Here is a 17,437-nt window from a genome sequence, read left to right as displayed (position 1 = left end):
TGTGTGCCAAATTTAGAGTAACGGGTACATTCCTCTGTTTACAAACCTACAAATAGGTGAGAAAAACACACATCCTTATTTGGTTTAGCAAGGTTTGTAAATAGGGAAATTTTACGCTTGTGCGTTACCTGATATTTGTAAGACAGCTGTCAGTGGCGGATCCAGGGGGGGGGGGGCCCGGGGGGCCCGGGGGGCCCGGGCCCCCCCCCCCCTTGAGAAAAAAATCATGCAAAATCACGTGTTTTTTACCTTTTTTTGGGGTTGGGCCCCCCCCCCTTGGCGCTCAAGGGGGGGGGGGGGTGCAAATTGAATTTTTTTTGAGGATCAAAAAAAAAAAAAATGTGCTCACTACCCCCCCCCCCCCCCCCCCCCCCCCCCCCCCCACTGAGTGAATTTTCGGCCGGCGCGATTTTCAAATTTTCGGGAGCAAAAAAAAAAAAGTTGGGCCCCCTCCCCTAAGAAATCCTGGATCCGCGCCTGACAGCTGTCACCTCAATTGGAAATCTGTGCATTGATTTGTGCCCTACTCAATACTGTAGGAAATGTCCAAATTATTCTAAGTGTAGACCTTTTGGTCACCTACACTTCTGAAATATTCTAAGTGTCACTGCTTTGGCTCTGATAGGACTTAGACAGAAAAGACAGATCATTCATTGCATCCTTGTAATTATAGTTATTTATTATAGAATTGAACAACATGTGTGGAAGGAACATAATGTCCTCGTTCGTACTGCAGGGTCAACTAAAAAATGGGAGATTGATGCAAGCACTCCTTTATCAGATGAATAATAACTAAAATCCAGTAACAAACATCCTCATCATTCTGTAGATGATAAATGGGTCTTATTTACCCATGCAGGATAGCCATATCAGGCTTAATACTGCTCTTCCTGAGGGTCCTGCAATAATTATTACCCCAAGTTATTCGAACCCTCAACCTTATGATTGAGAGTAAGGTGAATGAGCCGCTGTACCTCTACTGAAAATGCTATCTACATAATGTATAGAAGATGTATACGAGTAGGCTCATGTGTTACATTTGCTATAGGCCATGGGTGTCGATCCTTACGTAATACATATTCATCAGGGGGGATGAATGAATAGATCACCCCCCCCCCCTGATGAATAGGTATCAGTTACAGATCGACACCCATGCTATAGGCTGTAAATCGCAAAAAAAAAGTTTGCTTGCCTCATGAAACTATTTGAACATACATGCAGTGGCGTACGCAGGATTTTTTTTAAGGGGGGGGGGGGGTTAAAATCGGGCCCAAATTTCGCAACGACTCGGCTTTATTATTTTGCTCCCGAAAATTAAAAAAAAAAAAAAATCAAAAGGGGGGGGGGAGGGGTTCACAAAAAAAAATACACAAAACAAACACATAAAAAAAAAACTCAAGGGGGGTTTAACCCCCCCCCCCCCCCGCGTACGCGCCTGCATACATGTACACCTAATTTAAAGCCCCTCTAACGTGTTGGGCCGAGCCCTAAACTCGCCAACAATTTGATGACAAAATTTCATTTAAATTGTTTCATAAGATTGTATGAAACATTGAAAGAGGATGTCATTTCAGGCACACTTCTGCAAAGATTTCCCCCCAAAACTGACAAAATATTGATAAAAGAAAACAAAATTTAGGTTTTCTGCGTACAACCGAAAACTCAAATTATGTATTCTTTTATCAATATTCGACATCAAACACATTTGTTTTGAAAATACAATTTAAGTGAAATTTTGCCATCAAACTTTGGGGGCTCCCGACACTTTAAGAGGGGAATTAAAACAAAGGCAAATACGCCTTCAGTCATAGTTAGTAGACCTAAACAAGAAACATTCAGGTGAATTGCATTGAACGTATTATTTAGGCCTACTTCTTAAAAATAAAAAAAAAAAATGAAAAAGTAAAACAGAAACGAAAAAATAAGTAAAAATATTTGGAAAACATTAAAAATCTATGTACAGATACTAACGTGGTACAAAGAACGCAAAGGACGAAAAAGAAATGTGTTGGGATCATTGATAGTAACAGGACTCATTGAAATTGTTTTTCTCCCTTATAGTAATCATAATCGGTGTTAATTAACATGGAGTCTGTGTTCTGGCATCCAGCAGATTGGAAAACTAATTAGACAGACTGGAAGAAATAGTTTCCTTAATTCAACCAATCAACGAATTTAGCACTTACAATGTCCAGATGAACTTTGTGTCAACTCTCTTTTGTTTGGTCACTATCTGCTCTATTATGCGGAGCCAAGAGAAGTGAAAGTGTGTTCATTTAGGAATCATAACTATAAGGGTTAGTTTCGGTGTAGAATCCACTCAAAATTATACAGGGATCCACTCACAGTAGCAGTTTGAATGACTCTTTTGAGAGCGGATTCATCGGCTGTTTTGATGTGAATGTTCACTGCCAAACAGAGTGGAATATCCTTACAATTTATGAGTGTAGATACAGTACGAGTTGAAGTATAGGATCTTCTGTATTTTTTTCGGTAGGGGTGGGGGGGGGGGGGGGGGGGGGGGGGGTGGTCACCAGTATTCCTAGATGGGTGAATTGCCATAAGCATTTGAGTGAGGATAATGGAGGAGAGAGGTAGTTTTTTTTTTAGTTTGCCCGTCTTCCTGTATAGTTCTCTCTCGCTCTCTTTCTATCTGGAGGTCTCTGTAAGAAGGAAAACAATTCATTTGAACCTCAATAGAGGGGATTACTCATCAAGGTAGAGTATCATAATTCGTGTGAGGACTCAGTGATGCGGTGCTTTATATTCACTTTTTATGTCAAAGCTTTAAAAATGATGTTGCCCGTTTTCATTCGGTATCATTTCCAGCTCATAATGCTACCCCCAAAAGACGGGAATGGGTCAATTCATGGAAAATATATTACTGTTTAGCTCCATCTACGAGAGATGTAAGATATTAGTAACGCCCTTCTTCTCTTTCTACCTCTCTCTCTCTCTTGGACACATTTCTCTCACCCGTCTCTAAATCCAGTCTGTAGTACATTTGCACTTGCCCCCTTCTCTATCTCTCTCTCTCTCTCTTGCTCTCTTTCTGTCCCTCCTTTTCTCTCGCTTTCTGTCCCTCCTTCTCTATCTCTCTCTCCACACACTCTCACATTCAATACATGTTTATCTTCTGCCACCCCCACCCACCCCCCCCCCTTAAAAAAGGAGCCCTGCTTATGTGGATCTTCCTTAAAATCAATCTACTAATGGCTCAATTTGATTTGCTATTTTCGGGAATATGGTACATTCCTATGAAATATGTTTTGTTCACTGAAGAAGAAAAATACAAATACAAATAACTACATAAATGTACTCAAAATCAGAGATACAAGTATAGATTCGACTTTCGTTCGAAATAAGAAAATCCTCAAACTAATGAATAATACAAATTATTTTCAAGACACCGTAAATGTGGATATGATGTTTTTTTATTACCAACATTTTGAATGGAGATACTTTACAGATTACATCAACATTCATAATGGAAATTATAGTTCACTAGTATACAGAATTTGAAATGTTAAGTTGGAACATCAGTGTCTCATACATACCACCACCAGTGGACTATTCAGAGTCAGTAAATACATATCATGTGTGTTTGGAGCCAGAGGGAGTCAAGTTTGAGTTCAATATATGTGTTACTGCCTCCTGGCTCCAAACAGACGGTATATGTAAAATGTAGATCATGAAGATGTAAAGGAAACTTATGGAAATGATAAAATGAATGAAAAATAGAAAGCAACAATGACAAGAAGCATCAAATGAATGTGAAAGAAACTTATTAAATCTAACACTACATTTGACCATCATTTACCGGATATACATTTTACATATATCCACAAGACGTATCCATTTTCTAGATAAAAGCAAACTTTACAAGTTCAAGCATGCAAAAACTCAACTGTACATCCTGTATTTGTGCACTCTCATTTCCATTGAAAATAGTATCGACTCTAAATGAAGTGCAGAAATATTTCAACCCATTAAGGTGCAGTAACACTTTCTAGTTTCAAGATGTTCTCATTGAATGTTGGCATCTAGTATGTTATGAATAGCAACATAATACATGTGCAGAAAGACAAACAGCCAATCACAAACTTGAATCCATTTCTGTTGCAGTTCATCATGATTATAATTTTGAATAAGAAAGTTATGAACATTTGAATAAAAATAACTCATTAAGATCTTTAAATTGGATATTGGTTATGGAATTTTCAATCACTCTTTTCATATGATTGCACCCCCCCCCCCCCCCCTAACACAGGTTCCTACGGTTTGTATGCACTTAACTGTTTAAAGAATGCAAAAAGGGTCAATTTGAAGAGGAAAAATTGATCCATTCAGATCATACAAAAATTTGGATCCTTTTGAAAATGCATCATACTCTAAGAACATGGCATGATCACTTCGAGAAGATGCAGAACATGGTAAACAAAACCCTTATATCCAGTCTTTTACTGAAAATAGATACCAATTTCAATGTTGGTTGTACTCTTGTAAAGAAAGTCCTTGAATACTGCTACATGCCATGACTACTAACATGCTCATCCCATCCAAAATGTCCTCCCACATGATGCATCTATAACCATCTATTCTGCATCTGAAGTGTTTGAGAGCATGCTCCTAGAGTAATTACTGAGTGCAGACCACTCTATGTTCGAACCTCTGTAAATATTTGCTCTGTGACATGTTCATTACATTAAACACCACACAAGTGTAATACATGTTCACTCAAACATACTGCAATATGCAATGTTGTTATCGGAAATGCAAGTTCCAGACAAGAACAAAAACAAGGACTGTTGTCACTTTCCTACTGTAGAAAGACATCAATGTTTTTGGGGAAAAAAATGTAAATTCAGTTCAACATGTGTTTCTTACATAAAGAGGAAAGAAAGGGAATGTGCTTACTTTATGTACAATGTAAGGAATCTGATTAAAGAAAGAAAATATAATGCATGCACATATTCCCTGAACAAAACAAATATTGACGAGCTTCATCCTCCATCATCTCTTCCACCCTTCCCTATCCCCTCGGCCTATCCTTCCCCTTCCCCTTTCCTACACCTCCCCTTCCTCCTCCTCCTCCTCCTCCTCCTCCTCCTCTTCATTCCCCTCATGGAGTACAGTGCAACCTCATAAAAAAGAAACTCCTGTTATATATAACAAACAAAATGTTATTATACAGAAAGCCTATACATTATAACAAGGTCACGTGCCTGGTTCCAATGAGTTTGCTATAACAAGGTTCCCCTGTATTAATTCAAGTTAATCATATAATGCTAGATTTAGAGGTCATACACGACACTGGTAGTCGCACTCTAAGTAATTGCTATTTGGCAAAATATTCATGAAGGTATACTTTCAAAAAGGCTGTCAAACTTTCTCAAGGTAGCTGTATAATACATGTGCATTCTTTCCACACACAACCATGATTGTTCATGACTTCCCAAATGCTGAATTCATTATAATCAAGGCCCCATCTTATAAAGAATTGTGGTTGATTACAAATTTAAAAATCAATTACAAGTCCTCCAATCAATGGCAAGTTTGCATTCTTTTATCTCTCATGTACACAATTGCGATTAATATCAACTCTTTTAAAGAGAAGGTTGAGTTCTGGGAAGAGGTGACAAATAATTTGTGAGCATTACTCATTCTTATTATGCAAGTGTGGAAGAACATCAGTTAAGACATGTTCCTTGAAAAGCATGGCTCTTCAAATGCCTTCATATTCTAAATATGCATGTAACATCGTAAAAATCGGGGGCCGGCTTTTTACGCCACGTGTTCGTGTAGTCCCGTATACATCTTTCTGTGCAAGTGTTTGTAACTTTACCAAGACTTGGCCACATTTCTTATCATTTTGATGATTCCACAACCTTGCATTACACACAAATTCTTATATGCTAGATGATCAACCTTTTCTGGTCCGTTCCACACCGTTTCTTTCACAATGCAATTGCATGACCAGAACTCAACTTCATCTTTAAGACAGGGCCCAAATCTGTAAATAAACATGTGAAAATGAATTACAAAAAGGGCTCACAATATGTTCTACCTAGTGACACTTCAAGCAGTAACTTCTAGCAAATTTCTTATTGTAAAAATCAAGTGTTTTCAAAGAGAGGAAAAATTTGATCACAATAAAAACTCAATACCTACCAATCATAGAAATCATATTCTCTGTAGCAAATATAGTTTCATGTCTTTGCAACATGCTAATGTCTGTATGCATGTATTATGTAATTTTCAAAAATAGATATATTATATATATATTTCTATTAAAGCCAACAACTGGATGGAACCACTTTCAATATCTAACAACATACATGTATACATATACAGCTAACAACTGAATTATTCATACAGTAACCAAGTTTTGTAAGTTTTTAAGTACAGGTATGTGAAAAATTGATTTGTCTAGAGTAATGTTTCTTGAGAATGTGACCTATTAAAGCTTACATCTTAAAGTATTCAACAAAGGCCATAATTCAACAAGCCCACCTTTCATTCTTGAATTGCAAAAAACTAAAAACTAAAAAAAATTACAAGGGGTATGGATAATATAGTCGTTAACTGTATGTGCTTGGTACATCATTCTTCTGCTGAGTAACAGAAGGGCATCAACTCCATTTAAAGTGAGAGAACGTCATTCTGGCTCTCAACAGATGGGATGCTTTCTCATTTTCTTTTTGGTTTCTAGAAATGCATCATACAGTGTTAACTATTCTTTTACAGAAATGTGCAGTTCATACAAAAATATCAAAGAGATGCTCAAACTTTATGTCAGTGAGGTGAAAATTTAAAGTCATTTGCAGAAGTTTGATCTACTTATCAAGAATTACCAAGAGTCTAGTTTCTTTGACAGAGCTTCTTTGATTCTTACAAAAATATGGAGTGAAATATAATCTTATCACATAATGAAAAATCCCAATTTAATACTTTCTTCATACAAATTGGCAATTTCAAAACTTTACTTGGCTTATGTCCCTGTATATTTTTTTCAGATGCATGACTTTGAAAGTTTGAATGTGAAAAATTACATTAAAAAACAAAAGCAAACAAACTATCAGTGTTGACAATCTGAGGAAGAAAGTTGATTGATTTGTAGCCCTTACAAAACACCTGTTCTGGAAGGAGTAAAAAGATTGCCATTTGTGAGGAACCTCCTTGATAGCGAAGACTCCATGATTGAACACTTGAGCCTCATATTGCAATGCCTTTCGCCTCAGAATTGTCACATCGATCGATCACTCAATGTTGAAACCCTCCTGAACCCCAAATGATGCTACTGAATTTCAAACAAGCTTTTAGTAGGGATTTTAAAATTCATGATAACCACTCTACATTTTAAACGTACCAGTGACCTAATGGGGGAAGAAATAAATATCATTCATAGAAATGACAGACAGTAACGAGGGCGATTCTCTGGGTCTGATGTCTTGTAACCAGTTATTTCTCTTAAAAAAAAAAAAAAATCTCCAAATGATTATTGACTCAAGGTCATATCTCATATACATATATAACTACTATTAATAAGTGGACCTACCAAGAAATTTTTACTTCTGGATGAAATAGACATACCGGTATATCACACTGAAAACATTGCAAAGACTCACCCAAAACTTTCTTACAGCATGCAAATTTCCTTTTTGTGTAAAACAGGGAAAAATGGTCTAAACACTACTTTGCTAGGGGTAAATACAAAAAGACTGAGGTCTTGATACTGCTTTGCAAAGATTTTGTAAAGCTACATGTATTTACATTTTTCCCTAGCACGGCAAATCCCCTAATAACATATAACAGAGAACCATACTAAACACTCTTCATACACTAAATGTATTTTAACCAGATTAAAAACTAAATGTAAACTAGAAAGACAGCATGGGGAGTGTTTCACACAGACTAAGATCAACTTCATGGTAGGATGTTCATGCTGTTTGCTCTCACCATTATGATCTTTAGATAATATTTCTTTCCTTCAATAGGCTAATGAATTATCAAAAAATGTAAATTCTGTAGATTTGTGACCATGATTTGTACGTCCCTTGAGAGACAAACAGTGGCATGAATGGCATGAATGGCCTGCCATATTTAAGTCTAACTTAAAGTCGATCTTAGTCTTTGTGAAGGACTCCCCTGGTCTACTATCTGTGCTAAACTAGCTTCTTGTTATTATAGTGACTCTACTATAATGTGGAATTCACCTGTATTATTGCATATGAAATTCAATCCTGTGATTACTGTTAATTGATTTATTAATTGTATTTACACGTTTGTATCATACAACAATATATATGTACACAAGCATATCAAGCAATACTTTTAATATTTTGAAATAAAAACATCTATTGCAAATGCAAGAGCCTTAAAACCAATGAGGATTAATGATTTGAAAAGTTGAATTCCTCAGATGATTATGAAATGAAGTTCAATCATGCATATGTTTGTTCTCTCAAACATGGGCATTGTGTACTCTCAATAAAGAGCAACATATCTGATGTTTCTTCATTAATCTAAGGCTGCGTTCATGCTTGATTTTGACGGCCAGAATCAGGCATCTGTTACGCGTTTAGTTTAAAACACGGTTGCGTCTTAGCTCACTTTTGTAGAATCACCGAAAAACGGTGATCACGATCGCCGATCGTAAACTCACAAAAAGATGCGTTTACAATTTGTAAACGCGTTTAAATGGGGTCAACGCACTGACCTCTAGTGGGTCTACGTAGCATGCACAGTGAAGGTTTGCGAATCCAGCTGGAAGACCAATTAAGGCCACACACTGAGAATTGCCTGGGGGAGCCAGAGAAGTAAGCATGAACACTACATCGTGGAACTGCGATCACGATGAGCGTTTACGATGAGCGTTTCAGATCGCTCATTCTGCCTTCAAAATTTAAGCATGAACGCAGCCTAAGAGAAAGACAAATTCCTCTGAGACAAAATTGTAAACTCATGACATTGATGTTATGGTCAGCCCGCCTATATCTCTTCCATCTTGTCTATAATTACGGTACATATAACCAACCCTCAGAATCAGCATATCATGTCTGTTTCTCATGCAGCATTGAAAATTAGATGCATCAGATGGGGCAGATCTAGGATTTATCAAAGATGGAGGAGGGGGGCACAGTTCCAAAAAAGGGTATCATAATTTTCATGTGCTAATTTACTTTTAAAAAATCAAAGCAAAAAAAATAAAACAAAAAGAAGAAAGACAAATAGATTACCTCTATCTAATGCATTGGATTTCAAATTAAAAAGGGGACACTTTTTCTTGGATGGAATGGAGGGGGGGGGGGGAGGCTTACAGTATGTCCATTGGGGTTTAAAGGGGATGGGGAAATGGATGAGTTGTGCCCTTTTAATCCACTTAATAGCATCAGTATCAAATAACTTGTCTTGTATTCATTGTCCCAGATACATGCACATGTCCAAGGATCAGATTGTCTGTTCACAGACAAAAGGGTGTTAAATCGGTGTTACATCTGAGAGTTATTGCCCTTCCGGCTCCAATTGGATGAATAATACACTGAGTAAAGCAGGAATAATTCACTGATGTCAGAGAGGTATGTGATGCTGATTGGAATACATAATGTATATAATGCCCACATAACAGCATTGAAACATCAATAAAGTAAAGTATGTCAGAATGAAATGTTCTCTGTCTATGATCACAGGAAAGAAGCAAGCCACATGTACATGTATATACTTATATTCTGTTTATAATATGGTAGATTGCATTGTGGCACATCAGATATCACTTATCTCTCTTTTTCTTCCTGACAAAATTCTGAAATCAACCTCCAGGGACTTGAGCAATTCTAATCAAAGGAATGACTTGGGAATTTAGAATTGATTAAGGCCATCGATGGGTGACTCTGAAGGACATCTTTAATGCATTAGAATTTTCATAACTAGTCCAGCACGACGATAGATTTCAATGAAAAATTCATGATTGTTTAGGAGGGTAGGAAGCAAGGTTGCAAGTGATGAGGCAATCAGGTAAAACATATTCAAGGAGAAAAACCAAGGATGCGGAAAAAGTAACGCATGAAATGACAGGATATAAATGTACATCATATTCATAAGGCTTAATAGGGACTTTTCGATTTGCACGTTCACTAGTGGACTGCGACGTATGTGGTCACTTTTAAAGCAGTGCGCATGCGCATTGACGAGCTCATCGTTTGTAGCAGAATTCTCGAACGAGTTCGCCCTTGTTTTGCCGTCGTTCGCAAGCTGTGACGATACATGTTCGTAAGCAATCTTTTGTAGGCACAAAACATCACGTTAAAGTCACAAAATGGACCCAATTGACCTAATTAAAGAACCGGAGAGTGGTGGAAGCATGAATTTTCTTAAATTAACACATTTTTGTGTCTGTAATTTCCCTCAAATCAAAATTGTTACAGAATGATTCATAAAATGAACACATTTTATTTGTGCATCGCCAATCTGCTGCAGCATAATTTTCGAGATCAGTCCCAGGCACCGAATTTGGTGTGTTGAATCTTTAGCTTTTCGATTGAATTTCGCGCTCACTAAGCAGCATAATTTTTTAGAACAGTGCCAGGCACCGAATTTGGTGTTATATCTTAAGCTATTCGATTGAGTTTCGCGCTCACTAAGCGAGCGTTGTAGTTGTGTAAAATCGAAAAGGTAACGAACAACTGTCAGCGTGCCTCGTCAACCCTGCTTAAAAATGAGTCCCTAATGTTTCATCGTGGTGGTGGTAAACGTAGTATGATCAAACTGATTAGAAAAGTATTTCTGTATATTAACGAAAGAAATCAAATTCATACAAACTATGAGTTAAAGATTACTCTTGACTTGCGTTAGTAGAAGACAAATTTTTAACATAGGAAAACCTATAGGAATGTATGAGGGAATTAACTTCTTCTACGCCACAAAAATCTCTAGATAATTCCAAAAAGAGATTTCAAGAATCAACTTTCAAATTCAATTCTTTCATTAAGTTTTCAATTGGGCCTAAAGCATTTTCTATGGGAGTATAATGAAATATCATTTTTGTTCAAAAAATGAGAAAACAGGACCTTAATATGGACATGCATGACAACCATCAAATTTAAGTTTTGGATAACAAAAAGGTTAGAGTTTATTTCATCTAGTTTCTACATGCAAGCAATGGCATGTCAAATGAGAATTGAATCTTCTACAGCCAAGTATAGACTGTCATATATCTCTTCAAAATATCTAAATAACAATACTATAATTCTATCGTTTGGAATTGTCTTGAGATAAAACAGATAAGGGAACCTGTTGTGCGTCAATAGTGCAATTAGCAATTCAACACCGCCAAGAGCCAGGATGATAAATTGACATTAACATAAAAATCCTCTTAGAATGTCTCTCCGTCTGTTAGCAAATCTGCCCCTTGGGAGAAATAAAGCAAACTATGAAAGAGATTATTCTCAAGAGAAAGATGAAAAGGAGCTCTTCATGATTTTTTGTTGATTTATTTTTTGAAAATTATATCAAAATGAAAATGCAGATCCAAATTGAAGTGATTGGCTGAAAATGGACAAGCGACCAGGCATCTGTTTTGCTGGTCAGCACTTCTAGTGACCAGTCATTAGCAATTTTTTTTGTGACCTGGTGGTTGATCATCCAGCTAATACTTAGTACTTGACACTAGCTAATATATGAAATATGGGATGAGGGTGATCTATAAATTGACTTACTAACCATAAAGAAACTTATGAAAACAATTGAAGAAAAATAGGTACAAGTGGTGGTATAATATTTTTTTTAAAGGGAGAGAAGAAAAAAAAATTGGTTTAAAATTGAAAGCTTCATGGGCTGCTCACTCACGGAGGTAGGAAATGGGATTACATGTAAGTATCTTTAATAAGTATCTGTTTTATCTGGATTTACATGAGTATACAGCTATCAAACATTTGATATTCATAATACATTCTCTCTTTTCAATAGTCCGAACCTAAGCACCTCCTTTAAAACTACATTACAAATACTTTAAAAAGGGTGGCGTGCAATTGTGGGTGACATAAATTTGTATTTAGTGATTTCTGTTTCATGACTCCTATCAGCATTTCATAATGCAGTTGGTTTGTTTACTTGACTAGAGATGCAAACAAGTTCAACCTTCTGAGTTTCATCAGTGCCTCCGCATGGTAGGAATGTAATATGGCAAGGTATTTATCCACATTAGCTACTTCCAAACAAGACAGATTTGCCACTCTTGAACAAACAGGTACTTGGTTATAAGGAATTCCTCGAAAGCGTTAAGCGACCCCATTGGTAACCTAACTAGCTCATGAGGAGTGCTCTGAGCACCTAGGGCAAGGTGGTCTAATAATCCAATATTATTTCTTATCTCTATCATTAGAGAATTTCCCTAAGTTCACATAAGCACAAGTATGTAGTGTTCTTCCTGAAATTCATTACAGTCTCAACTCAACTTGCTCAAGAAAGTCAATTTTCATTTCTTACTTGGCCAATACCATCAATACAGTTACAGACTTTCTACAAGTTACGTAGAAATCAGCCATGTGGCACTCTTCCTGAAATACAATCAAGTCTCCACTGGTTCGGGGAAGTCAAATTTAAACCCTTCCTTGGCCGCAAGTTCTATCTTAGGACTCTCTGTCAGGAGAGCCTCCTTAGGAGATGTCTTTGAATCGCTCTGTTGGATATCCTCATTCTGTTTCTGCTGCTGTTGCTTCCGCTTACCCCTGTTGCGCTTGCGACTGGCCCTCTTGGTGGGGGTGCCCCCGCTGCTGCTGGTGCTATCACTGGCGCGGTTGTCCAAACCTCTCATCATGTGGTGAGACTCTAGTCCATCGGACTTTGGAGGATGGGCAGCGAAGGGACGGCTTCCTCCCAGAACATCCATGTCCTCTTCCTTGATCTCAAAGTTGAAAGAGAAGAGAGACGCGCAAGAGGAGAAAGTGGAAGATACCTGACTATGGTTTGTATCATCGGTATCCGTCGGAGTCCTACTCGGTATATTCTCCTTCTCGTTCTCCTCCTCCTCCATCTCTCTCTCCTTCTTCAATCTTTTCAATGAGTGCAGTGCCATTTTGTTGTCAATGAGAGGTTGTTCATCATGCTGGAAAGCTGCACTCTGTGAGTCATCCCCTGCATCCCTTGCAACATGCGCATCCTCTGATTTGCATAGATGCATATCCATCGTTTCAAGTTCTAAGCTCTTCATCAATATGTCCTCCTCCTCTTCCTCAACTGGCCCATCACTTTCTACTTTATGGGCTCCTTGTTCATTTGTTTCCGTCTCGCTTTCTTCATTCCCCATCTCAGGGATGACAGGTTGGATGTTGCAATATCTTGGACCACCATATGAAGAAGGTGACATTGACGATGAAGCTTTTCTGAAGAACGTCGCTGAGCTCAATTTCTCGCATTCTACAGGTGCAAAGCTCTTACCTTTCACCATATCTAAGAAAATGAAGAAGTAAATGAAAAGAAAAAAAGGGTTAGATACCACCTCACCACACCAGCCCTAACATGAAAACTGCCAATATGATAATAGTAACATTTTCTTTGCTGCTCCAGAAGTTCTATTTTTATCATTCATAAACAAATTGATCTGTTATATTATGTTAAAAAGTTCTGAAATTGTTCCTGGCCAAAACTTGTTTATGTAATAACAAGAGGATTACTTGACCTTATGAAAGGTAAATTAATCAATGAGGGCCTACAACACTACTCCGGAGTCCATGCCATGTGCAATTGTATACCAAAACAAACAAAACTATGTCAGACTTCTTGCCATAAGAAGCTTGTTGATTATACTAATCAAAATGGAACTTGAAAAAGACATACTGCAGGGAGGTAGGTGAAGGGCCCAGAGATTTGACCATCATATATCCCCTAAAATAATGACAACTGTATAAAAAATGTTTTGCTTGTTTGTCAGACCACCTAAAAATAATGCTTCAACTCACGTTCAAATTTTGCAGATTTTTAATCTTTTAAAGTATTTTTGTATTCCTACCCCCCCCCCTCCCTCCTCCCTCAATGCTACAATTTATATGCATTGTATTGCAGACAGGTTTGCGGAAAGATTGAAATGTAGTGTCAAATGATGTACCTTCTGAGTGTTTCTTCTCCTCCTGCTGCATCCTGGCTCGGTAGTTCCCAAAAGATGCCCTCATCACCTGCCGCTTCCGGGCCATCGGTGCCTTGGAGGACTTCAAGATCTTCAGTAATCGCACTGCCTCAGGAGCTACAGCCGGGAATGGACAAACGAGAGAAAATCATCAAAGAATGAATGGAAGAACATCACTTTCATGTGCCATACAATTAATTTCCATATGCCACATTATATTTATCATGAGATAGATATATACCAAAGGCTTCAAGATTATTTTACTTTTTTCCAGTGCAAGATTAATCTACACAGGGGGGTGTTTCACAAAGATCCTAAGTTGAACTTATTTTTAAGTTGGACTTAAAAATTATGGAAAGCCGTTATGAATCTATGAAAATATTTTGTAATGTTATTTCAAAAGGCATAAAATGTTGATTCAAATCATTCATATTTTCTATTATCAAGGAGATTTCATGTTCTTGATGTGGAATTTATAAAAAGTCTAAAATACTTGAATTTTTTGCTTTTTAATACATTTAATTTTAAGGCTACAAATGGCTCTCCATAATATTTAAGTCCAACTAAGAGTTAAGTTTGACTTAGGATCTTTGTGAAACACCCCCTGGTGTTATAAGGGTTGCCATGGAGGTAATCAAGACTGGAAATGGGTAGTTTTTCAAAGCCATTGTGTTGCACAAAGCAATCCTTCTGTCATTTAGTGTCTCTTGTTTTCAGTGTGCAAAACTGCATATGTGGTAAACGAGGGCCCATGCAGAGATGTGAAGAAAGCAACCGAAGTGTTAATATTTGATGTTGAATACTTCACACCATGCAGCCTTTGTTTCAATGCATTTTACTGAAGGAGCAACAGTGATATCATTTTTATAAAGGTTAATTATTGGTGATGTTCAGTTATGTTTACAGTAATGCGAAACTGCATACATGAACATGTGTATGTTTAAGCCCAATTTAAGTGGCAAGGCTATTCCTAGACATTTGATTAATACTGGAATTGAAGGTATATCATCTGTATTTTGTCCATGGCACAGTTTCTCAGGTGACTAAGTTTCAATAGTTATGTTAGATAATGACACCGCTAATTAAAACAAAATGTACATGTATATGTAGATAGAATAATGTAGATCACATCAGGCTAATTTTTAGCAAAGAAATTTCAGGAAAGCATGTACAGTTGTACAACCAATTATTCAATGAATTCATAAACAATTTTATATTTTACTTCTTTTAATTATAATTCATCAGGACTAACCATACATGTTTATATTACACTGCAGCTCCAGAACAACTGACTAGACTCAAGTGTTATAAACAGAGCTGCCAACCTCTGAAACCAAAATCAGTAATCTGAAAGCTAAAAATCAGTAATTTTGGATGGAAATCAGTAATTTCAAGCGCGGCGCTTTCAACATCAAGAAGACTGCATTTGCACGTACATTGTAGAGCTGCACACAACACCACAACACAAACTACTAGTACCATGGTAATAGCATCACTCTGAATGACAGGACTTGAAGTAAAAACAAGAACATTCTGTTTATAACATCATTTTAAGTGCTATAAAAAAAACAATGGTTATTAGAGGATTGATGTATCATTACCCTGTTTCACTTACGTGTGTATATTCACTTCAGGTTTTTACAATTGCAATTTTACTGTCAGGGAAGGCATTTTTGACAAGTTGTGAAAGGTGGTCTGCTGCTGAAAACGCGATGTTGTGCTCTATCAAAAATTGAGTAAACTTCACTTCGGCGTTCGTGACAGAATTGTCCTTTGCGACGAAAAACTGGGCGATGTCATGACTGCGGGAATTGGAACTTGCCTCCGCCGCTGCAGTCCGGTGCTTCACCGACTTCAGATGTACCTGGATATCGTTCGAACCGCCATGACCAATTCCAAAATCGGATGAGCAATGTGTACAACAGGCACTGTTTGTATTCCTTTTCGACGGAACAATGCATTACCATTTCACCTGAGAAGGTTTGCAGTTTTTTAGAACGCTTCTTCGATGAAGTTGAAGTCATTTTTCTCCGTCGGTTACTCGAAGTTTGACGCGACCACGGCCGACCTGCTGCACATGCGGTAGTGTAACACTCGGCCAATGCATATTTCGCCTAGATAAATATCGTGCCACTTGTTTCAGCACATCCACCATGCATGCGCTTTCGTATCGGTCAAAACTTTGTGTGTCAGCTCATTCAAAATTTATTCGTGTATCATATTTTGTTATCAACAATGAAAAGGGGTATATGAATAAAATGAAATGAATAAACATGATCCAACAAATAATGTGAAATAAAACACAATGACAATAATTGTTGAATATAAATTCAAGTTTAATCAAGGAAGTACATTCATTTTCCTTATGACAATTATCATCATCATCATCATCATCATCATCATCATCTTCATCATTAGTCGAGTCGTACTTTTATTATCATAACAATGAGAACCCATCACTAAGGGGAAAAAAATTGTAGACCTGCTATAAACTACACATGGACATGGTACCGTACGGGTTGGTTTGCAAGGTGGCTAAATGGACTTGTGACGAGTTTGCCGTCTCCCCGATATATATTGCATGCTGAAAGCTAGCACACGCAGCCCATATGGGCAGGGCGGTGTGCATATCTTTCGATGGTAGCTACATGTGTGTGCAGTGGTCGTGGCTGAGGCGCGGATGATATTTCCGTGCGCTCAAAAGTTAACCACCGGGCCAGGGCCGGGAAGTATCGCGATCATTACCGCTAAAACACTCGCATATGCATAATGCATGTGTTAATACATAGGCATGTCCAGAAATCGGGGAATCCGTAATTTTTGAAGGGGTTTCCGTGCTTCCGTAATTGCCGTTGATTTCCGTACCAATTACGGAAAATCCGTACTAGTTGGCAGCTCTGTATAAACACACTTGATTAAAATGCCAAGGTCATCAACTCAATTTAATTGCTCATCGCCCGATCATGGTCACTTGACAGACCATTGAATTATAAAATATATTCCATTATAAAATGTACCAGAACATACAAGTCTTCTTGTTGATTACACTGTATATTATCTATTATAAAATCTAGTGTTTCCAAAAAATTGCATTTTGTTATTTTCATATGATTGTCAATAACTCAACTACTGTATGTAGATGCATACTGCATACAGTGTACATTGTGTGCAAATGGAAACTATTCAATAATGACACAAACATACATCTGTAAAGTAATTATCAATGAGGTTAGTGGGTGTAGTGGCTATATGATCAAAGCACTTACATACATGTACATGAGTGCAGATACTGTCACTGTAAGCCCATTTTTAATAGGG

At 37.4% G+C, this 17,437-nt stretch overlaps 1 protein-coding gene across 1 annotated transcript in view; it reads right to left on the bottom strand.

Annotated features, from left to right (window-relative positions):
- Window positions 1-8,982: 8,982 nt before the first annotated feature.
- Window positions 8,983-17,437, bottom strand: part of LOC100888117 — a 30,397-nt gene continuing 21,942 nt past the window's right edge. The window contains exons 5-6 of the mRNA XM_030984620.1: window positions 14,102-14,236; window positions 8,983-13,446 (exon numbers count right to left, since the gene is read on the bottom strand). Coding sequence (XP_030840480.1) covers window positions 12,566-13,446; window positions 14,102-14,236 — 1,016 coding nt within the window. The 3' untranslated portion in view covers window positions 8,983-12,565. The remainder of the gene's footprint in view (window positions 13,447-14,101; window positions 14,237-17,437) is intronic.

Source organism: Strongylocentrotus purpuratus, unplaced genomic scaffold (genome assembly GCF_000002235.5).
Source record: "Strongylocentrotus purpuratus isolate Spur 01 unplaced genomic scaffold, Spur_5.0 spur5_scaffold_14, whole genome shotgun sequence".
Classification (NCBI taxonomy): domain Eukaryota; kingdom Metazoa; phylum Echinodermata; class Echinoidea; order Camarodonta; family Strongylocentrotidae; genus Strongylocentrotus; species Strongylocentrotus purpuratus.
Note: the sequence above shows the minus strand (reverse complement) of the source record. Positions and strands in the feature narration are given on the sequence as shown.